At 40.5% G+C, this 24,427-nt stretch overlaps 2 protein-coding genes across 6 annotated transcripts in view; one reads left to right on the top strand and one right to left on the bottom strand.

Annotated features, from left to right (window-relative positions):
- babam2 (BRISC and BRCA1 A complex member 2) overlaps positions 1–2,786 on the bottom strand; it is an 86,089-nt gene extending 83,303 nt beyond the window's left edge. Inside the window, exons 1-2 of one of the 2 annotated variants that reach the window (XM_044165929.1) lie at positions 2,638–2,786; positions 1,965–2,120 (exon numbers count right to left, since the gene is read on the bottom strand). In XM_044165929.1, the coding sequence (XP_044021864.1) occupies positions 1,965–2,101 (137 nt within the window). In that variant the 5' untranslated portion in view covers positions 2,102–2,120; positions 2,638–2,786. Of the gene's footprint in view, positions 1–1,964; positions 2,121–2,531 lie in introns of both variants that reach the window. The other variant, XM_044165930.1, reaches the window with a different exon arrangement.
- rbks (ribokinase) overlaps positions 1,930–24,427 on the top strand; it is a 41,272-nt gene continuing 18,774 nt past the window's right edge. Inside the window, exons 1-6 of one of the 4 annotated variants that reach the window (XM_044165932.1) lie at positions 1,930–2,058; positions 5,371–5,432; positions 12,591–12,723; positions 13,753–13,816; positions 14,301–14,363; positions 15,841–16,005. In XM_044165932.1, the coding sequence (XP_044021867.1) occupies positions 5,374–5,432; positions 12,591–12,723; positions 13,753–13,816; positions 14,301–14,363; positions 15,841–16,005 (484 nt within the window). In that variant the 5' untranslated portion in view covers positions 1,930–2,058; positions 5,371–5,373. Of the gene's footprint in view, positions 2,059–2,885; positions 3,027–5,370; positions 5,433–12,590; positions 12,724–13,752; positions 13,817–14,300; positions 14,364–15,840; positions 16,006–24,427 lie in introns of those variants that run through there. The other 3 variants (XM_044165931.1, XM_044165933.1, XM_044165934.1) reach the window with 3 other exon arrangements.

Raw genomic sequence — 24,427 nt, forward strand, 5'->3', positions numbered from 1 at the left:
GATGAAATGTCAATTGGCTGCTGAGTCCCTCCTCTAATGCTGCATTTACATTATATGAGAATAACATGGAGCTACTTGATGGCTAAATGTATCAACCCAAAACTTGTTCATTTCTTCAACTTTTCCAAATCTGTCAACTGTCATGGCTAAAAGGATTTAGGTAATGCCAGTTCTTTCTCTCACTTAACCTGCATGCACCTGATGAGGATTACATTCGGTTTTTTAAACATGAAACCATGAATACATAAATAAATATATAAAAATGTACTGCTGAGGCATTTGGAAGTTGAGTAGTTGAGAAATGTCAGGAATTTTAAAAGTCAGAATTCAAGAAATCTGAAGCTCTGTACAAAAAAAAAAACAATGAATGGTAACTGGTGAATGGAATTTTCAAGTAGGAAGCTTCCCTCAAGACACGGCATGTAATGTGACCTGGTTCACATTACATATTTGTACTATTCATTCACCAGCATTTTATATATCTTTATCACATGTTGATTTTGGTTAAAATGACCATTTAAGATACCTGGTATCTCTATTTTCAGATGAAGATTGAAGTTAGTTTTGCCATTAAAGCCACCACGTGGGTGACTTTTCCACCTTTAGCACTCAGCGGTGGGAGTATCAAAAAAGATGTAAACAATGCATAGACAGCACCATTTTCCACTGGGACTGTCTAATTTCCTGACAAACAACAACATATAATGACGTCAGGATAATTTGACAGATGCTACTATCACATTCAATTTTTTACACAACAGTAAAACTATGACAAGCACATTCCTGATATTGATATTGTTTTTTTTATGAGTAGTCATAAATTGAAATTAAAGATATCTAAATAACCATTAACTGACCAAGTTACTAGTTGTGGGCTGAACAAATAATAATTAATTTTATCGAAATCGCAGCAGGAGCTGCAATTTCTTGATAAAAGGTCAAATGTGTCACAACATAGCATTATACATGAAGCCTTGTTGTGCTACAGAGATGCCCCGGCCTACAAATCATATTCTCCAGACTTAAGGGAACATGCTTGTTTGGTACAGACCCCAATCACATCATCATCGTTTTTTTATTTTTTCCAGTGCAAATGAAACGCAAAAATTACCATTCCCACTAAAATCGGGACTCATATCGCAATATCTGTCAAAATAATCACAATATGATATGATATGATGATACGATTCTTGCATATCGTTCAGCACATTTCATTCCAAAGACTAATATCCATTGAAAGACAAAGGTGTCATTACAGATATTTTCAGATATCTCAGTTGTCATCCTGTATGTGTGATGGGTCAAATGACAATATCTGTGATGTTGTAAAAAATATATATTAGAAAATAATAAAAAGTTTAAAAAGGTACAAGATAATGCCTATAAAAACCTAAAAACTATGACTCTCAAGGTGCATTATGGTAAGATGGTTTAAGGTTTCACTGATCTTAAAATTATGTTGCATGCACTGTGACTGGCAAGCTTGAGCTAAAAGCATTATGAATTTGCTACAACCATACCAAACTGAAGGGGGAAGAAAACATGAATTCTCAAAAATAAAACTGGAATCTATAACCATTAGCCATAACATTAACCTAAAGACTAATCCAGGAGCCTCTCATGCTGGGACACTGAGGAACAGTAAGGTTATCATTCAGAGAAAGTTTTCATATGCTAATTTGCAGAGGCAAAAAATACCTCCAAAACCTGCCGCTACTCTCATTTCACAACTCTGCTATAGTTCTGGTTCTGGTCACATTCTTATTATGACTCATTGTGAATGTGTAGTGATGTCTGTAGGCTACATATGTAAATATTTAGCTCATGCGGAAATAATTTCAGGTTTACCCTCCATTCCACCCATATTTCTCACATCACTTGAATGCAGCATCCCTGCAATGCAAGAGACTGAATGGACCCATGTGTTTCACACGTGGAACTTAAAGTCCAAAATCACTCCTCACCCAGTTTTGAGGTCTGTGACACGGAGACAGTTTGTGGAGTCGAGTCCTACACGCCCGTTCCGCACAACGCTGCACAGCAAGGGCCGCAACTCAGGTGAGATCCGGTGCAGTGCAACCTCAGGGGACATGTTGTTCATTTTATCCACTCTGAGGAGTCTGTGGAGAAACAGCAACACTTGACGTAAATGCTTTAACGTAATTTATCAAAACAGTATTTTGTGCAAAGCAAAAGCGTGGCTTTGCACCGATGATTCAAAGGACGTGAGCTACATCACGTAGGTGACACGGTCATTTTTAGCTGTCATTTCCTGGTGTCATGGAAATGTTTGTATGCACGTCAATGTAGTTATGACACAGGCAACCCCTCTCCCTCACTATAAACTGCCATGTAGACTGGCCACATTGCATGGCAAACACAATGTAGTGCTAAGCTGATTTCCTTCACCTTGGTTAGTGTTAACTGTTACATTCAGTGGCTCGGGGGGAATTAGTATGTACGCCAGATTTCTTGTCAGGATGTACTGTAAATACTCGTAAGCTTGGTATCGTTAGCCATTGTTAGCTTACCACAGAATGGAGCGAAATTGCCGCAATTTGAACGATTAGCTTACTCAAAAAATAACCTGTTCATTATTTCCCATTTAAATACAACATGCGGTGTGAGTTAGAGTACCTGAAAGAGCCGGAAGTCAGATAATTTAAGCGTTAACGCCAATGTTTACTTCATTCTCTCAAAATTTCCGGTGTGTGTTGTTTGGGTCCTTTTGTTAGCCCCGCACTTAGCCGTCTGTAAAAATGCCTGTTGATACAATGATTGTTTTCACAGCCAGAGCCAAATTTCTCAGTGATATATATACTCATAAAGTATGTTTCATTTGACATAATTGTACCTAATCAATTTTATGCAACACTAAATAGGTATGTACTTATTCTGTGACAACAATGGGTCTGGCAATAGCTATAACGTTAGGCAGCTGTCGTTATGCACTTTGACCGTCACTTGTCTGTAGTCTGTAGGTGTTGATATGTCCCCTCCTCAGCAAGAACAGAATTGAATGCAAGGTAATTATTGCGTCGCATTTCTCAACAACAGTTTGTCTCAACACACTTTATTTGACTTTAGCGTTCGTCTAATTAAGCTGGGTCATATTACCTTTGGGTTTTTGTCGATTTGCTCCACAATGATCCGTATATTTCCAGAGTTGGAAAGTATGTTTGGCGACACACACGTTAGGTTAACCCTACCCCTAACGTTAGTTGCTTAAAAGTTAGCTTTATATTTCCATTTTATGACATTGGGACGTTTATCTGACAGCTATAGATAAGTTACTTATTTGCACAATAAGGATTTATATGCAAAGCATACTGTACAGTGAGCCAATACTACCTGGTGTATTGCTTAAATGTATACTCCACATCATTACTTTATGCAGTAGTAAGACCAGCTATTAACATTGGAGTATGTCTTACAGGTAGATACATCAACAATGGAACACTCAAGCAGTATTCATATTAAGTATATTTATTTATAATACTTTAGTAAGTACTCAAGCACCCAATTAAGTACATAAGTGCTTGCTTAAGTACTTTAATTGTCTAAGTACGAGTATACCTAATTATGCTTATATACATACAGTATATACTCATATATACATAAAAGTCTATATAATACATGTAAACGTTAATGTATTTCCCATAAACCTGTATGAGTCTTGTTACATTTCCCTTCCTTGTATTTATACAGAAGATGACAGACTTGAGGGGTGGATGGCTGTCAGACAGTTATCTCTCTTAGTCCATCAAAAAACCACATCACAGCCTGAAAAACATTCAAAGTGTCATGTGAAATGACACCTGAAATGTGTGCGTCCTGTACAAACAAAACAAATAGAACTTGGGAAATGAAAAAGAACGATGAGGGCAAATTCTATCGGTACGTGTAGCAAGACCGGTGGTGTTCCTACGTGAGAGCGTAGAATAGGGCTGATTCACAACTGGGAAATTCCACCATCATGGGTATTCAGAATAACTACGAATAATTAAGTATCCATTAGAAACAGCAACAGAAATATATGTTTAGTTGGGTATCATCCATCAACCATTACTGGTGTAAATCATTCAGTGACATGAGGGCTTGTCTTATTAGTTCAACATTCAGCTACAGTTGTCTTTTGAGTATTCTTAAATGGTTAGGAAAATATGACACTGCGAATATACAAACGAGCCTTTTACAAACTTGGGGGTGGAGTGAGAGTAAAAGAAGTATTTTGGTGATTATAGTCATTATCTAAACTTCTGAAAAGCATTTTTTAAACATAAATGGTCATATCATTGTAATAACAATCATTATCTTGTTAAGTCTTGACTGCCCAACCACACATAGGCAAAATATGTAATCCTACAAGTTTTTTTAAAATGGGTCCAACAACAATTTCTTCTGAATTTTGCTCATGGCTCAGTCTAAATTGTTAAACTTTGATTTGCATTTAGACTCACTAGTTTCAACGTATGACTGCAGTCCTTTGAGAGCATGCTTTGCTCAAGTCCCAAAAAATGTGTGTGTCAACTCTCAGATCATCTCTTAATTCATTCTTTATGTTTCATACCTGTGTATTGTTTTGCCTGAGGCTGAGTGGAAGCTTTTGTCAAGCTGTAGTTTACGAGTAATGGTTAAGCACCTTTTACAAGCTGCGTCTGCAAACACATATTCCGGTAGGTCGGCTACTGTATGATAATTCAGCCTCAAATTCAACGAGAGAGGGAGATTTTTAAGAGGGTTCCTGGCTGTTTCAAGTGGTCGGACAATGCAGATCTCATAATATTCTCCTGCAGTCGAGACGTGGAAGGTTCTACGCTACCTTTTCATGCCTGCCGAGGGAAGACAATATACTGCGAGATGTGGGAGAGAGAATTGAGCCATCCTGCAGCCAGCGGCCAGGCTTTCCAAGTCTTCCACTGCCTAGGCAGAGATTTGAAGAGATTAACACACTAGCATTAGCTCTGATACAAGCTGAGGATTGAATTAATTATAGACTTTGCTGGGTTGTGGTGCATTCACATGGTGTAGCGTTGAAACCCCCCCACCCCCACCCCCAATAATATTGGAACCTGTCCAACTCAGCCAGCGATGAATGCTCTATTTTTACCTTCTTCCTTGTTTCAGTCAAGCTCATGCTAATGTGGGAGATAAATAATATCAAGTGATTTTTGTTTGGAGGCTGAGGGGAAAGTAGTTTACATATTTTGCCTGGTATGCACCCATGGAGTCCACTATGGAAAGGCTGGACGAATGTTGAGAAATTCAGGAGTGTCCTAAATCGTCAACGCGTAATTCAAATGAAGATATTTCATGTCCAGAAATGAGTGTTGTTACTATAGAACTAATGCAAATGTGCGTCTTACTCAGATCATGACTGAAGAGGATTTTGATGTGTTGGTAGTCGGCTCCTGTATGACTGACTTGGTGAGGTGAGTAAACTTTGCCCTTACTTCACTCTGTCTCCTTAATCACTACCAGCTAGCGAAAGTTGTGTCAGTACTCGGTGTGTGTCCTAAAATGATCATAAATCACCCTTTTTATGTTATGAGAAGGCTGAGTTCAAAGTCTAAAACTAAATCTGGGTTCAGGAAACTCCTCTGCTTCCTCAGGTGGACCCAACAGGAAGCAGCACATTGGGCAACTTTCCATGACCATATTAGGACATGTATTTTGAAAATGTAAAGCAGTTTCTCAGCCTTTGGGTCACGACCCATGTGGCTTTGCTTAATACATAGATGGGTTTCTAAGACGGATTTTTTTGGATAGATTTTGGAAAATGTATACATTTTTAATATTTTAGAAATACATTAAATAGGTTTGAAATGTGTAATCATAGTATTTCAAAAATAATTATAGGACTATTCATCTGCCTTTTAAACCAGTCCTTCCCAACCAGCGGTCCTAACATAAATATGAAGGGCCACAAGATGGTTTTAGGGATAAAAAAGAATGGAGAAAAAAAAAGGTTTGTTACAAAATTATATTTACTTATTCTGACTTTATGACACTAATTTATGCTTTTTCTTGTGAAATACTGGACACAGTCACCTCTTTGGGCCTCTAACAATCCTTCAAATGAAACAGTCCAAGAAGTTCGTGAGAGTGATACTCGGCATTTAAAGAGTGTGGAGGGAGGTGTCTTTTTCTAGCTTTTCCCAAACCAAAAACACAAGAATAAAAGTGTCAGGCATGGAACAGTGTGTACGGCTGCGCATGTAGATGCAGCGGCCGGTAGCTCCTTCAAATTTGTCTACATTTTTGTTTTAATCTGTTTGTTTTTTTTGGTTTTTTTTCGGCTTTAATGCTGAAACATGGTTGAATGATGTCTGATTGGATTTCTTTTAAAAAGCTAAGCCAAAGTTCTTCTGGACCAGAAGAGGAGATGATGCGGCCTGTAGCTTTTTTCCGGCTTTATTGCTGAAAAGTGTATTACCTATGACAGAAACACATTGTTTCAAAAATTACTAAGAATTTTGAGTGCTAAATCTGCCACCGTTATCATTGTAAACTGCATTATGTCTCGCACCAGAAAGGAAAGGTTGACAGGCGTAGCAACAGTAACTTAGGGGGTGTAGCTTAGGAAACGGTCAATTGTCTTTGCTTAAAACATGTTTCCCTTTATTATTATTAACCACCACAACCACTATTTTCCTTCAGAGATTTTATTTTGACATGTGAACGTGTGGAAAATATGGCATAAGGGATGATGGGTGTTTTCCATCATGGCTTGAAATGGACTGCACAATCCTGTCTACACAAGGATAGAGGAAGTAGTCTAAACTTAGATAATGCCTTTTCAATACTCGTCCCAAAAGCCCAAAATGTTGTAGGGAACATCCCTTGTCTAAGAGTGTTTGGTCCAACAGCTTTTTAGGCCATTAGGTAATAATAGTGAGCAGACTTCAGGTTCAATAGGCAGACATTTGTCCTTCTACTACATTTTATAACATTTTCTACCAGAAGAACAGATCATTCTTTACATTTAAAAAAAAAAAAAAAAACTCATCAGCTGCTGTTCTAAGATATTAAAATTGATTCACTACTCCAGCGGGTTACTACTAGTGATCTAGTCATTGACAGATGATGCAGGTGTGACCGGCCCATGGTAAATCCGACTCAGGTTTCAGACTCAAAAGTGTGCAGATGATCTGGTATAATTGCTGCCTACTAAAATGTCAGTGTTGCATCATCCTCATACGTGGTGAGATTTGTCGAGCCAAGTAGGATCCATTCCCACAAATGTTTAGTCATCAACTCCAGCAACAATGGGTTAGTTGAAAACAATTTGTCACCCTCATTTACCATAACCTTTTGTGAGGAATGACACAATCTCAAAAGATACATAAAGTCAATACAGTATAATGTCAAGTTCTTGGGCTCCAGCCAACTAAATTCTTCCGTCAGCGTGAAGAAGCGTGTTGTTTGAGCTTGTGCGACAGTTTTGTCACACAGCTTGTATTATATTTTTATGTGAAACCCGGGAATAATAACTGTCACCTGGCTGCCAGCAAATGGAGATCTGAATAAACAACTCACAATCTGTGCCAGTGGGAGAAAAGTTGCATGGCATTCTAGGGAGTACACACTCCAACTCAAGTTGTCATATTTGAGTTGTCACTCACAAGTCCCCACTTATCAAAAACATATGCCTTTTCCTACTGGGTTTTTTTGGGGGCAAGTATTTATTTTGTTGCTCATTAGCAATTCAGCCAGTGACTTTTTGCTTTGAAGGGCAGGAGTTGTCAATTAAGACCCTAATAAGCTAACGGGAAATGGCCTGTTTTTGGAGAGTGTGTGTGTGTGTTTGTGTGTGTGTGTATGTGTTTGTGGGGCTGGGGCTTTTTGGATGGAGGTCAGAATGCAGCTAGGGGAGGGTAGTTGGAATACATTTGCAGCCCTTCAAAGTGATATGCATGGCTTTGAAGTTAGAAATCCAGTTGTCTTGAACAGCCAGTGTTTGGGTGGCTGCACAATTAACTGACAGACAGCAGAGGCACACACACACACACACACACACACACACACACTGACACACACTCTCACACACTGTCTCTCTCCGCTGCTGTCTTGCCATATAAACACACAAGTGTTACACAGATCTCTATGGTGTTTTGTTATAAATGTATCGGTCAGGCTGAAGAGCATACTATGCTCTTTTTTTTTTTTTTTTTTTTTTTTTTTTTTTTTTTTTTTTTTTTTTTTAGTAAAAAGTTATGTTTAATCGTCTACTATATGCAGTGCACAAAGAAGAAGAGCAGAGCCTCTCAGGCTTTTAACCCATTGTCAAAGCCATACAGTGCCCCCTACTGCCGCAGTTTACTGAGTGGAGACACTTTTCACCTGCTCAGTGAAACCTGAGTTTCCCAAGTTACAGAGCAGAACCACAATGTACCACAGGATTGTTTTTAATGAAAGCACAGTAAACACACCGTTACCTAGTGTTTGTATTAGAGTGAATCCCAAGGCCAAACTCACAAATTTGGACCCCGGCTGTAAATGTGGTAAGTAACATTTAGTCAATTAATTGATTAGTCGCTTGACAGAAAATGAATCTGCAAAAATGTTGACTCCAATCGCTGAATCATTTTTCAAGCAAAAATGGCAGCTGGTTCCAGCTTCTCAAATGGGATTATTTTCTGGTTTTCTTCCTCTTCTATGATAGTAAACTGAGTATCGTCGGGTTTTGGACTGTTAGTCGGATAAAATAAAGACATTTGAAAACGTCACCATGGGCTCTGGAAACGTGATGATTCACAATTTGCTGATGTTATAGACCAAACGATTAATCAATTAATCATGAAAATAGTCAGTTACAACCGCAGTTACCATTAGCTGTAGTGTATAATGTTAAAATGATTACCAGCTGTAATAACTCTACAGGTAAGTGCAAAGTTTTGCATCTCTGTCTTTGATATAAGCAAAAAAACATGAAACAAAGCTGTGATGCTTCCATAAGCGCCCACCAATTCAGACACTGAATAGGTTGATAAGTGGCTTATTATATTCACTGATATAAGCTGTTTCTAACCACCGAGTGAATAATAGCAACATGCACGTGGCTCCAACAAATGGTCTGACCACACAAAAATAAATGCCCACGTCCTACTCCGACACTGCACCTCTTGTTAGCGAAGCAGCTCACCGTGCCCATGTGAGGTATGCTATCTTTGCTCAACCAGTTCTTTGTTAAGTTTCTTCACCTTGTCCCGATTTACTGGAGCTTCAGCTAAAGGGACCTTCGTGGACAAGGAAAAATATACAAGATGAGAATACTTTCATCATTTGTCATTCAGTGATTTTTTTTTTTTTTAATTTTTGATTAACACATGCAAAAGCTGGAGCTCACTCATGTGTATGTTGCTTTGCTTCTATGTTATGAGGTTGTGTAGGGAAAGGGAAAGACAAGCTCTAGTTTAAACTTTAGAAAGCAGCATTTCAATCTGTCCAACTTCCCCCTGTTGCATACCAGCAGCTGAGGAATGACTTTTAATAGAGACGGAGGAGAGGGAAATGAGAGCCAGCCTCAAAGCAAACACTTCACGTCACTGAACACCTGCTTTGGCCTTTTGGTTCCATGGGAGAAAACGCATTGAGGTTGCACTTTAGCACATAAGTGCCCTGTTTGTTTGGTGCACTCACCGCAGACAACAATAGCCAAGTGTCTCTCTGGGCATGAAGAGGCGTGGGTGGGTTTATTTAAGAATTTGGAAATCTGTTTATCTTACCTGTCAGTTATCCGGCTTCAGGTGGCTGTCGGCCAAATGTTATGTTGACAGTGTTTTTATAATTTACAAAGGTTGTGCTCATTGTTTATCACAATTTTTTTTTATGAATATCCCAATAAATGTCCTGAGCACTTAAATATTAAGATCGAATATGACGCACAACAAATCAGATTCCTGGTAATTTTTATAGAATGAGAAGGCAGAACATTGGTTAGTGACCTGTGTATGAAGGACACAGATACATGCTTCTTACATGATAATCCTTTCAGCCTCTACAGCTGAAAAAAAGCCTTTTTATCAGATAGTTTAATGGCATCATGCACGACACTAAAGAAAGAACTAAGGAAGACAAGCAGAGCAACTACTAGATAAAGTAGAACTAGATTCCAACAAACAGGCTATCACAGTGAATGGATACAGACACCAGGAGACAGGAGATTTAGCCAAACAACTCAAGAAGTTTGTCGGTAAGAGGACAATCCTTCTAACAGAAAATGGCCCTAGGTACTACCTGAAATATTCGGTATTATTGTAAGTAATAAGTTCGGGGGAAAAAATCATAAAAAGAATAGTTTGACATTTTTGGAAATACGCTTAGTTGCTGTCACGTTGAGAGTTACGTGAAAAGATGGATACTACTCTCATGTCTGTCCTTTGCGTATTAAGCTAGAGCCGTAAGTAGCTAATGTTAAAGGAGCAGTGTGTAGGATTTAGTGGTATATAGCATTGAAATTGAAGTTCGGAAGAAACAAAATTCAATTTAAACAAATATTTTGAAATTTTTAGAAAATTCACTTATTTGGTTTCCCTCCAGGGTTAGATGAGAAGATCAGTACCAAGCTCATATCTTTACGCTAAAGCAGCCAATTAGCTTAGCTTAGCTTAGCACAAAGGCTGACACAGGGAAACAGCTAGCCTAGCTGTGTTCAAAAGTAACTAAATCTGCCTCTAAAGCTCACTAATTAACACGGCATATAGCATTTGTTTAATCTGTACAAAAACCTAGGTGTGGTTTTACGGGTGGTTATGTGCCAAACTATTTCTTGTCCGGTCTTCCTGGAACTTTGCCATCACTGTGAATGAGCCTGGCAACCTCACAGTGACGGTTTAAACAAACGAGATGTAACGTGTTAATCAGTGAGCTTCAAAGGTGCTGGTGTATTTTGGTGTATTTATTTTGTCACTTTTGGACAGCGCCAAGCTAGCTGTTTCACCCTGTGTCCAGTCTTTTTGCTAAGCTAAGCTAACCAGCTACTGGCGGTAGTCATATTGACCATACAGATATGATAGCGGTATCAGTCGCTCTTTTTGTCTTTATGATAGATGAGCATTGAGCAAGAGGCGGGGGACACCCAGGACAAGTTTGCTAGTCTATCACAGTAGACATTTTGTGAGGGATGTATTTTTGTAATATCTTTCCTTTATTTTTGGGATATTTTTTTGTTCCGTTTTCAGATGTGTTTATTATCTATTTATTAAGCACTGTTGTTGTCTTTGTAATGTTTTCTGCCCTATACATTTTCACTGGGTTTTACCTGTAATGGTCTTTCACCTTATTGATATATAGTGTATATGGAAGTAGTAACCATTATAAAAGATATTCCCCCAAGAACACATCAGTCACACAGGTTGGAAAACTTTACTAAGATAGCTGCACCAAGTAGAATAGGTAATGTGTGTGTGGAGGAGGTGTGTGTGTGCATGTATATTTACATGTGTTGGTCCTTTGTTCCATTTGCTTCTTACCACATTTCAGTCTACATCCTGTTATAGCCTTTGGAATTTTAGTGTTTTCACACGCCGGCGCAAAAACAGCAGCATTTATAACAACCTCTAGTGTTTGCCACCGGCGTCTCACTTACTGGAAATCCTGGGATTGAGTGAACTTACTGTAATAGCACACCTGCCACAAACACACTCACACACACACACACACACACACACACACACAAGCATAAAAAAAGAGCAACAACAGGGTGAAAAACAAGTTTATGACAACATTTCGCCATCCGCAAACCCTTCGGCCCTGGGCAGCGCTGGCCCAGGGCCAGACCACAGCATCCTGACGTACAGTATGGAAGGAATAAGGACTCAGTGGAACAGACAGCGCCTCCTGAAGGCACCCACCTGTGGCATGTCAACCTTGAGGGGAGGGGTGGGACTTTACCCAACCCTGATGAGTCAGCCATTACTGGCGCAGCCAGTGTCAAGTTGAGACACATGTGGGTTTTGCTGGTTGCATCATTAGCAAATTTGGAGACACTTGCATGGGCATATCTGACTGAATGTCTAGGTAAAATATCTAGAGTGCTTTTTAGAATGATGAAACAATTATAAACTCCATGTTCTGTCTTTGTTTTTATTACTGCTGTTGTGTTTAAGTTTAAGTATGGAAAACGGAAAATGGGGGGAAAGACTCAAGGAAAAAAGTTTAGTATGCCCCATTCATTCCTGCAAGTTTGCATTTTATTGACGTTCCTGTGAAGGACCTTGACAAGACCAAAAGATATAATCCTCAGCAGACTCCACAGAAACCTGTTTTTTTTTTTGTTTTTTTTGTGTGCACATTTTAACATGATAAGGTTTGGCCCTAAAGGGTTGTCTTCACATTTTGATATCTCCCTGTACTCCTTGGTGTTAATGTAGAACACTCACAATGCCAAATAAAACATTTTTCAAACTTTAAAGTGCAGTATGAAGAGACTGTTGAGATGAAAAAAGCAAATAAAAATTCAAAATCCGAGCAAAGCATTCCTTTAAGGAGAGGAATCTTAATGTTTAATTTCTCAAATCATGTGAGGTTCTTTTGAATGTGAATGTGTACTCCTTAAAATTGTGCTCATTACCTGCCTTTTCCCTCAGCCAGGCACCAAGGCTACCCAAAGCCGGGGAAACCATCCATGGTCACAAGTTCTTCATTGGCTTCGGAGGGAAAGGGGCCAACCAGTGCATACAGGCTGCAAGACTAGGGGCCAAAACCGCTATGGTCTGCAAGGTATGACACCGGAATCATGTTTGCAGCCAATCACTGATGCTGTGCTGTAGAGTTTTTGTGTGTTAGTTTGGATCCTAGCACATGTCAGTAAAAAAAAAGAAGTTATTTTCCTTGTCCAGCCTTTGGCACATCCACATTTTACTCAGTATAAATAATCAGCCATCAGCTACCATAGTCCACCAACTAGTTAACAACTCCCCAAAACCTTATAGCTTCGTTCACACTTCAGTCATTTCACCACATCAACTCTCCATGCCTCATTTTGTCTTGATCAATACCATACCGCATGCATACGCCCACCCAAGCTTGCGCGCCTTCAAACAAGCCTATTCCCATACCATACAACCCTGAGTCTCCAATCAGTAAGCTCAGTATGGCCTTTCAACCTGAGCACTAAAGCACCGAAGCCCCACCTCTGTCAGAAGAAAGAGGCCCGATCGATAACAACCCAGTGCGGTAGGAGCTCTCCGGGCATGGGGAGAACCCAAAAATAGACACCCGGGCTTGTCAAAAACATCCAAGACGGAAGGCCGCTCTTCAAAGAGAATGGGGCCAAGCAGCCAATACCAGCCCAACCCACTATCACAGCCAGCTAGAAGTGCCCGCGTTTTGGCACGTTTTTTGGAAAGCGTGGGTTCGAAGTAGGCGCCTCGGGGCAAGGTGGGGACCCCTTCCACAACCCAAAGTAGCTACAGATGTGGACATCCCTGTGCGGATCAGGGGAAGAGGGGAAGGAGGGAAATAAAACGAAAGCGAGGTGGGCATGAAGAGGCGTGAAGGCGGGGTTATCGTGTCTTGAAGGCTTGGCGCAGCTGGTCGTGTGTTTGCGCGTGTGTGCGTTTGTTGACTTTGTGTGTTCGTTTTTGCACATTTTCGGCGGCGGCACTATGCCAGTATGCTGGCAGGGCACACGAAAATCCATCCCAACTGAGGTTTGAGTATACCACTTTTCAAAAGTTGCCGCTAACCAAGTCTGACCCCGCTTGACACTCTCTTTGTTGTTATCGTTTTGCCTTCAATCTTTTCTAGGTTGGTAAAGACTTCTTTGGAGACAATTACATCCAGAATTTCAAGGACAATGGTGTACACACAGGTAAGATAGAGGGTTTTTTGCATTATATGCCAAATTGGTTGCCATTTCCATGTTGCATGGCAAAAAGTTCACATTCAGTGCAATGTTTTTTTAGTCTGTATTTTGTCAATTGTTTTTAGCTACTCAAGGCTTTTGGGTATACTGGAATGTTTCTCTATTGTTATGGCCAATGATCGTTAAATCATTTGGATTTGTTAAGAATGAAGTTGCTTTTCAGAAGTTGTATCAGACTCTAGGTGTTTGTGGCCTGTCGCTTCATAGCCAATAAGCAGTCACCTGAGCCAAATTGCACTTCAAGCAATTAGTAGTAGTGGTTACTATGGTGACATTTTGTTTTTCAGAGGGGTGTTTGAGGAAAGTTGGTCTCAGTTTTTTGACTATGCTGTCAAGAAAGCAAAGCAACATATTTCTTTTCGCAGGAAAGACAAATAATTGATGCGTTCAAACTCTGTTTTGCACCTTTCATCTTTTCTCTCTGTCTCAGACTTTGTAGGGCAGACCTCTGACGCAGCCACAGGAGCTGCTTCCATCATTGTCAACGATGCAGGTAAATGCTTTTGCCGCTAGCCTATACCACCCTGCTGAGATCCTGAAAGCTCTTTCAGTTGTAGAAATGGTCTCGTGCATGCGTAACCAAGAGTGCACGTGTGCTGTCGATGTACTCTTTCTCGCTAATACACACACACACACACACACACCCACACACTGTGCGCCTATGCATTCAGTACCGCCATTGACACACCAATGCTCAAGTGGCTGTAATCGCCGGATACACACACACACACACACACACATAGTCACATACAAATGCTTAAATGCACCAAACCATGCTGAGTATCCGCAGGTTCCATTCTGCTACAGTCCAAGGCTTTCCACGTGGAGAGCAATTTCTGTCATGTAGCAAATACAGTCAGGTGATGTAAAAACTCCCACGACATGTGGATGCCCTCTTGGATTTGCATCCCTTTTCTACCATTTAACATCGTCAGGAAAGTGCACCCTCATGCATCATTATGTCATGCAGTTGACTGTTTAAGTTCAATGTTTTGAAAGACAGAGGTCTAAGCGAAATTAATTGAGAGATTGCAATTAGGAAATAAAGACCTATAAAACAATGTGCACATGCCATTTTTGCATTAGTGTGAAAAGGTAAATTAATTGTTCAAGAAGAAAATCAAACCAAAGAGATACATATCAAAACATTAAGGTTTATGTGTTTAAAATGGTGTTTATCTGAAGTATTTTGAAGGTTATAATGTAATGACAAGTTGAGTGTATGCTTAAAGGCTTAATAAGGCATTTCAACAGGCACCTGAAAGTCACTGTTCATTTGCAGCACATTTTAAATTGACTGATTTTCTTTAATATAAAACACATGTCTAAAAGGCAGATGGCTTAGGTTACTGAAAAGTGTCATTAAGTGCTTTTCCGTCTACCTGCATTTTCAGTTTGCATATAAAAATACCTGTGTGGAACGATGCGGAGGCTGTAACTTTCCTCAAATCAATACATGAACAAACAGAAATGCCATACTTTAATCACATTTTCCACATGGTTTTCCACCATTTAAGGTTTGACTGGCGTTCTGTTACGTCGTCTCGCTGCAATGGTTTAATGGCGCCTGACTGGAGATTTAGCACCAGCAACTGATTTTCTCAGTGCGCCCAATTTCTAATATTTAAAACATTAGTGGATGGAAAACGCACGTTAATTAGCATTTTCTTACGCCACTTTTCTCAAAATTCGGTAAAAACTTGTCCAAAATTTAGATGGAAACTTGACTACTGAAGTCCCGTTTGACGCTGTACATATTTTCCGTTTTAATGCCAAATGTCAGTTTGTATATTGCCCTTCTAACATAGTGTAAAAATAAAATGTACAGTAAGTCACCACAGTTTCTCACATCACATATCCCCAATTTAGCCCTATTTATGAACTAGAGAGTTCCCATGGATTCTCAAAGTCACCATGCGGCATCAGCGGCTGTTGTATCCTCACACATCTCTTTTGGTGTCCACGGGCAGGTGAGAATGCCATTGTGATCGTAGCTGGTGCCAACATGCTGCTGGGCAGTGAGGAGCTGCAGGAAGCTCTTCCAGCCATCAGTCATGCAAAAGTGCTGTTGTGCCAGTTAGAGATCAGCCCACAGACGTCCTTGCAGGCACTACGTATGGCTCAGAAGAACAAAGGTCAGTGTGTGTCAGTGTGCTGTGTGTGATGGTGTGTCCACAGCATGTGTGCCGCTTCATCTGAAGCTATGTACGTTTTTATAATGCTACTCTTATTTAGTGCAGAACAGGTGGTTATATTTGCATCCAATTAACTGTGTTTATTTTCACCAACTGCGGTTGCTTTGGTCTTTCAAGGCCCAATAAGTCCTTTGTTTGACCATAGAAGTTACAGGTATTTATTCACATATATAGTAGAAGAGTTCAACTTTTAGATAGAAAGTAATTTTGGGTACTTTCAACTGATCATGACTGCTTCTTCATCTGTTCAGCATCATAAAATATTGTTTTATGTTAGTTTGTGTGTTCTGGCAAACAATTTGGGAGTGATTGCAGATTCATTTGTAATTTTTTTTTTTTTTTTTTTACATTTGGATCACATTTTACCTTTACGTGATACGCCAACAAACGTCTTTCTTTTGAAACCCTTATCCCATGTTGGCATGATATGGGGCTATAAAAGATTTGCTCCTAAGTGAGAAGGAGGGCTGTGGTCAGTGTGGATTCGTGGTGTTACAATGGATCCTAGTAGGGACGGAGGAAGATAATGTGTCCAAAAAAGTATCAATGTCCATAGAAACTATGGCCAAATATGACTATATACACGGCCTCTGTCTTAATCCTCATGCACGACCCTGTTAAGCCCGCTTCTCTTCGGCCAGGTGAGCTTCTCTGCCATTACTTATTGGCTAGCGTGACACTGTGCATTCTATACACAACAGATCATACATGTCTGAGAAGTTTTACGTTTACTGAAGATAAAGAGAAAAGAAAGAACACTCAATCAGGTAGTAATAATTAGTTGGCCTCATTCTGGTGTTTTGTTTACAGGAACTGTTTGAGTGACGTGCCGAGTAGCCAATCATTAAACTACAGTAGGAATTCAGTCGAACAAACTGTAAGGAGGTAAGTTTGTCAGGCTAGCCTAACAAGCCAAGATAGAGCGGTTCGGATCAACGCAAGAGTGGAAGGCTGGTGCTCTGCAAACCAATACATGCGGCAACTAACAAGCTTAACAGCGGAGAGCAAGAGGATTCAGAAGTGTATTTTGGCAAAGTTAGAATTATGTTAATATCGGTAAACTATTGGAAACTATTCTTCTAGCTGCTGTGAATCCAAACAGACCACAGCCTACATTTTCTGTGAAGAAGTAAACTACAAACTTTTAACAGCCACTTTTCAATTGTTTCATTGTCAAAAAAAAATCTGTTTTAGATACAGTATCCCACTTTAAATGCAGTTCCAGGCAGCATTAAATCATTAAAAACATTACATTGCAAATGAAAAGTTCAGTTCATAAGCAATAAAATAAAACCATTGTTTTTTCACAGAAGTAAAACAATTACACACATATTTCACCAGGAGACATGCGTTCTTATTTCCTGCTGGTGGTCCCATTCCACACGCTCTCTGTCAGTTGCCCTAAGGTGTCAGTACGCTTCAACCAAAGGGCTTGATGGATTGCCGAACACCTTCCAAAACCCCCTTTACAATCAGCTGCGTCCAACAATTTCTGTAACTTTCTGAAACCGATAATTCCACAAGCACAGCAATTGACCAGGTGTGTGAAGGCGACAAAGTAAGCAGGATTTGAACTTCTGTCTTTTTTTCATTCTTCACAAAACTAGGCCTACTTTCATCACTTTATCATGTCTCACAATGCCATTTTTTAGGATAGAAAAACACAGTAGAGGACGAAAAGATCGGTCTCAATCAGTCATGTGACTTTTCTGTTTGTATTCCACGTTTACACTTTTCTACACTCTTCAGAGAGATGCTTCCCACTGACTCATATCCCTTTATCAAGTTAAGTGCGAGAAGTGGACTAATGTAATATTTTCATGAGTGTTTGTTGTGTCCCTGCTGCTCACTTTCTACATCAACCACCACGTCTATACACACATTAATAAAAGCCAACAGGATCCTTGTAGACCACCACCCTCCCTCTGTCCCTTCCTCCTTCCATCTTTTTGGTGATAGCCAGGTTACTGAGCTCATCGTCTTCAACAGCATCCTATTATTAGCAGGCCTCCGCGTCATTCAAGACGTCTGGGGAGCCTCTTGTCCCTATCATCAGGGCCTGTCGTCGGTAATCGCTCGCTGCAGGCTGCCAGAACGAAAGAGTCGCAGCCATAACCGTGTTGCAGATGGGATACCCAGATGGCCTTGCCGAGCGCCACCCTCTTTCCCCGAACCCCCCTCCTCACCGTGTCGACCGCACCACGGGATTAGGCTCGGCGTGTGGCGCCAGGAGAGAGGCAAGGCGAGCGAAGACGCTTGGCAAAGATGCCACCTCGACGCTGCCGCACCAGAGCATTGCGTAAATGGAGTTCTCTGGAGAGAATGGGTGTTAATGGGTTTGGTGGCGAGGATTTAATGACGCGGGGGTGAAGCGCCGCTCAAATTACGCAAATGTCACCAACGAGCCACACGTACTGTGGATGCCAGCTCTCAGAAACACTTGTCAAGATAACCTATCAAGAAGAGTTTATTATCCTTGCATGGAATTATTTGAGAGGAAAACATATGCATATATGTAATTTATTACCATCTACCATTTAATATTGAGAAGTTAATGGAATTAAATTAATTCTAAGAACTGAGGAAATGGTAGGAGTTGTGCAGTTTCACTCTTTCTTTCTTCTTCCGTCTTCGCCCTGTCTTCCTCCCCCTCTTCCTTGTCTGAGCAAGAAGCCGCTTTTATATTTCTCATCAGATGCAATTAGAGCCTCTTAAAGCCCTTTCACATACTCACTGATGACTCATTTCTTTTGTGTGTGTGTGTGTGTGTGTGTGTGTGTGTCGTGTGCATGCATGTAAGAGTGTGTAAGTGATCTCTGTCTTCCTCTGTTTTCCCGCTACCCTTGTTTTCCAGCCACCTTTCCTTCTAAAACAACCACAGCAACAAACTGCTGTATTTTTGTACTTTCTGAACTGTTCTGGCTGCTCTTCCAGCACATGTGTGACCAGACTTTGAACCTGCGTGCAACAAAAGCCCAGAGTCATGACACACACGCACACACGCTCTCCTGCCAGACGTGACTCAGTATGCACACATCCCAGTATTACCACATCTGTCCCAGCAGCTGTGAGTGTGTGTGTGTGTGTGTGTGTGTGTGTGTGTGTGTGTGTGTGTGTGTGTGTGTGTGTGTGTGTGTATTTGTGTGTGTGCTGGAGTGTGTTTGTGTGGTTTCACTAACACCTGGAAGGCAAAACAAAGCAACCTGAGACCGACACACCGGTTAATGTGACGTCCACGGAAGCAGCTCCTTGCATCAGAGAGGCAGGTTCCTTCATGCATCAGTGTATTTGGGATTTCACACAAGCTACTCTTCTGTGCATATTGATAAGCTTCCATCCTCAGCAGTCTTATTACATGTATACTTCATGAGCAATAGGCCTATGCATTTGACATCAGCAATGTAGTTGCACACTTGACGCAAACACTGTGGTCACGCCACAGATAAGGCAAATAGGAGAGCAGATAGTGGAAGACAACATTGTACTTCCTACCAGTACTGTCCATGGCTACAAATAATAATATGATTATTGACAATAGTCTGAGTACAGCATGAGTAAGCCTTTTACATGATACAGTGATACTTTATTTATCCTGTTTACATGGCATACAGTATGTGGTTAGTACTTCACTAACTGACTGATGGGTGCCTGTTAATGCCACTGAAGTACTCCACATATGTTATTAGCAGCATAATTAAGCTTACATTATCAGCACGGGGTTAACGTGCGTCCCATTGTTGTGCTTAATTTGGATCGCATGTTTGATATGCATGTGAGCTTCTGAAGAAGATTGGATTAATGTGATCGGGAAGAGGAGGAAAAACTGATGATTCCTCTTCTGAGTGGAAGAGAGGGAGTGACTTGTAAAGGGGAGTGGCAGGGATATGCATTTATCATAGTATAGATAAAGAGGTTTTTATATGGATGCATTAATCGACATTCAAGATTGTCTAATGCAGTCTTGCAAAGGACAACAAAATTGTCACAGAAAACTTGAAAATCCAATAGGTTTCCGTCTGCAAGAAATGATCATCGCCTCTGTGTCAGAGTAAATAAAGGCATTTAATATACATTTCTCCTTTGCTTTGACTAAGAGTGCCTGATGAACATTACTCTTCTGTAACCAGTTTTTTCATCTTGAAGAGCACCTGTATGGCTGAAAATAGTCCCCAACAAATGCACTTTGCTAAAAACCACAGTGCCCAGCTGATTACTGAGCCTTTTTAAAAAAAATGTAACTATATATTTGAGGTTGACCAAAAACTCATCTCATGGTCCATTCAGTAGCTGTTCTGAAGTGTCTTCTCAATCGCCATGGAACTGTAAATGATCAAACTTTTTATGATTCGGAGCATCTCTCGGCCATCTTATGTATGTTGTTATAAAGTTATACATCATTTACATACTGAATACTAGAAGAGTGCACTCAGTAGAGTGCGGATCTCTGCCAGGTGTGTCTGGGGGCATGTGGGTGGGGAACAGGGAGGAGTGCAGGGCAGGTTGTGTCCAGCATGCTTGCATGAGAGTTTAAACAAATTTAAATATTAGTCAAAGATAACAGTTAAATTTCTCTAGCCACACCCAGGCCTGATTACTGCCACACCTGTTCTCAATCATGAAATCACTTAAATAGGACCTGCCTGACAAAGTGAAGTAGACATCATGCCGGGATCCAAAGAAATTCAGGAACAAATGAGAAAGAAAGTAATTGAGATCTATCAGACTGGAAAAGGTTAGAAAGCCATTTCTAAAGCTTTGGGACTCTAGTGAACCACAGTGAGAGCCATTATCCACAAATGGCGAAAACATGGAACAGTGGTGAACCTTCCCAGGAGTGGCCAGCCAACCAAAATTACCCCAAGAGCGCAGCGACGACTCATCCAAGAGGTCACAAAAGATCCCACAACAACATCCAAAGAACTGCAGGCCTCACTTGCCTCAGTTAAGTTCAGTGTTCATGACTCCACCATAAGAAAGAGACTGGGCAAAAATGGCCTGCATGGCAGAGTTCCAAGACAAAAACCACTGCTGAGCAAAAAGCACATTAAGGCTCATCTCAGTTTTGCCAGAAAACATCTTGATGATCCCAAGACTTTTGGGAAAATACTCTGTGGTCTGACGAGACAAAAGTTGAACTTTTTGGAAGGTGTGTGTCCATTACATCTGGCGTAAAAGTAAAACCGCATTTCAGAAAAAAAACATCATACCAACAGTAAAATATGGTGGTGGTAGTGTGATGGTCTGGGGATGTTTTGCTGCTTCAGGACCTGGAAGATTTGCTGTGATAAATGGAACCAGGAATTCTGCTGTCTACCAAAAACTCCTGAAGGAGAATGTCCGGCCATCTGTTCGTGACCTCAAGCTGAAGCGAACTTGGGTTCTGCAGCAGGACAATGATCCAAAACACACCAGCAAGTCCACCTCTGAATGGCTGAAGAAGATCAAAATGAAGACTTTAGAGTGGCCTAGTCAAAGTCCTGACCTGAATCCTATTGAGATGCTGTAGCATGACCTTAAAAAGGCAGTTCATGCTGGAAAACCCTCCAATGTGGCTGAATTACAACAATTCTGCAAAGATGAGTGGGCCAAAATTCCTCCACAGCGCTGTAAAAGACTCATTGCAAGTTATCACAAACGCTTGATTGCAGTTGCTGCTGCTAAGGGTGGCCCAACTAGTTATTAGGTTTAGGGGGCAATCACTTTTTCACACAGGGCCATGTAGGTTTGGATTTTGTTTTACCTTAATAATAACATCCTTCATTTAAAAACTGCATTTTGTGTTTACTTGTGTTATCTTTGACTAATATTTAAATTTGTTTGATGATCTGAAACATTTAAGGGTGACAAACATGCAAAAAAATAAGAAATCAGGAAGGGGACAAACACTTTTTCACACCACTGTAGACGTATGCAACGTTTTTAAGAAAGTGTTTTTGTATAGTATAGTCTCAGTTTTCTTTAGGATGCATAGAATAGTGTAATGGTATTCTAACCGAGTGTCCTGGGTTTGCCTAACTGTATAAACTTAATAAGGAAACAATAAATGGCACGATAAGTCCAAACTTCTGAATTTAAACATTGTTATTTATTTAGAACATTTTGTTGTACCACCACACAAAATAAAACCCCTCTCAACCTCTCTCTTCCGGCCCAAACAAAGAAGAGTTGAACCTCACTCAGTTGTGAGAGTCAGGATGGCGGCGAAGATAACAAAAACAGGGATTTATTAATCTCCTGTCATGCCTAACTTTAGCGGATCATAACATATCAGCTATGGAATTAATCTGCAGATGCTCCGGTTCAAGATGAGACCAAACTTCTCTATGGAAGTTTTTGAGCCACGTCGAAGGCCAAAATACGGCCTTGTTTTTAGCCTAGCCGATTGCCGGAACTGCTTTTTGCTGTGTTGTAACGCATATCGTAAAATGGCGAATACTTCTGAAAAGACGAAAGTCTAAGCTTTACGATAGGCTCAGTCAATAAAATAGGTTTTTCAAAAATGCTGAACCACCGCAACCATGAGAGGTCCTTGAGCATACATTTATAAAAAATAATAGTCTGATGGGTCCAGTACTATGCGAGATTAGCTGTGAACAGATACACACACACACACACACACACACACACACACACACACACACACACACACACACACACTTACACTCGCACACACACGACCAAATGCATTATTCCCTCCAGGCTTACGCTGGCAGAGATAATAAAGGTTTTATATTTGTGACCCATTTTTAAAGATTTACCAATGGGTTTGGAACTGAGTGGCACAGACAGAGTAGGGAAGTTGAAAAGTATTGAGAGATGGACTAACACATTGTTTCTGTTGGTCTTTCATGGCTTTTGTTGACGGTAAGAAAAAACTAGAATAACTGCAGCCTTATTCTGTAAGGATCCCTGGACTCACTGCATGTGAAACTGATTGAGCCATTGGCCTCTGCACTCTTTTTGCGTTTGGAGAACTACATAGCAATTACTGTTTTGTAGTAATATTTAAGTACTAGGTGCATGCAACATAATAATATAAGTGCAATAATAAAAACAAAAAAAGGTTTTATTTTTTATAAAAAACACAATATTAATACCTTAAAGTCCCAGCATGAAGGATTTAGTGGCATCTAACGTTGAATTGCAGTTTACAACAATTTGAATACCATTTGGATCTTCCTCCCATTCCAAGTGTGTGGGAGAAACTACGGTGTCTGTGAAAAATGTGAACGGCCCTATCTAGAGCCAGTGATTGGTTTGTCCATTCTGGGCTACTGTAGAAACATGGCGGTGCAACATGGCGACCTCCGTGGAAGGGGACCCGCTCCCTCTGTAGATATAAATGGCTTGTTCTAAGGTAATGAAAACACGACAATTCTTATTTTCAGGTGATTATACACTAATGAAAACATATTTCTAAATATTATATTCCATTTCTGCCAGTAGCTCCTCCTAAATGTTACACACTGGACCTTTAATTGACAGTGTGACCCAAAGCAGCTCATACAGGTGTGAGTGCTGGTACTCTCAGTCGTAGTGAAACCTTGACACTGACATGAAAAGTATCATTGTGTAGTTAGTGAGCAATACAGGAACATGCGTCTCACTTTGTCGGTGTTCATAACGTTTCATCGTCCTTTAAGTGTCGAGAATAGCAAGAAATACAAGAATAAGTAGAGTTTAAAACAGAACAGATAGAGGGCTGAAAATTAAGCGGCAGCCTCCTTGGCCGAAAAATGAAGCCAACGCGGAAGTGCAAAAAGTGCAGATCCTCGAATGGCCACTTGAGGCTGCCTCCAAAAGTGAGTCAGTTTCACTAAGCATCCATGTTAAAATGCCCAACTTCACAGCAGAAATAAACATGTTTACAGCCTGGTACAAAAAACGGTTTTGGTCTCTATAGCTAATTTACCCGTTAATAACAACTGTACGGGGTTGAATTTTTATATAACTCACCCATTTAAATTATATAAAGGCTTAAAGTTATGCATAATTAAGCATGTGGCAGCTTTGATTGACAGGTGGTTGCCGTCACAGGTGGCTGGTTTCAGCAACCAGGCTTCATTCGGCCGCCTCAGCTCCACGCACACGGAGCCGGCGGAGTCAGGCACTGAGCTTCACACTGGCTCTTCACAAACCTATGGGCGATGTCACAGAGACCATATCCATATTTTATACAGTCTATGCTGAAAACAGACTAGGGGGAAGACAATGATCCTTCCTTTCATGCAAAACTGAGGCATCACGTTTCAGAGATCTCGCACTTGTCTTGGAAACCGAAGTGATAAAAACTGAGGTGCAATTCAGTTGACAGACAGAGAGGGAGAAGAAGAGTCGGAAAGAGCCCAGTTTGTGAAATGGC

Source organism: Siniperca chuatsi, linkage group LG15, assembly GCF_020085105.1.
Source record: "Siniperca chuatsi isolate FFG_IHB_CAS linkage group LG15, ASM2008510v1, whole genome shotgun sequence".
NCBI lineage: Eukaryota > Metazoa > Chordata > Actinopteri > Centrarchiformes > Sinipercidae > Siniperca > Siniperca chuatsi.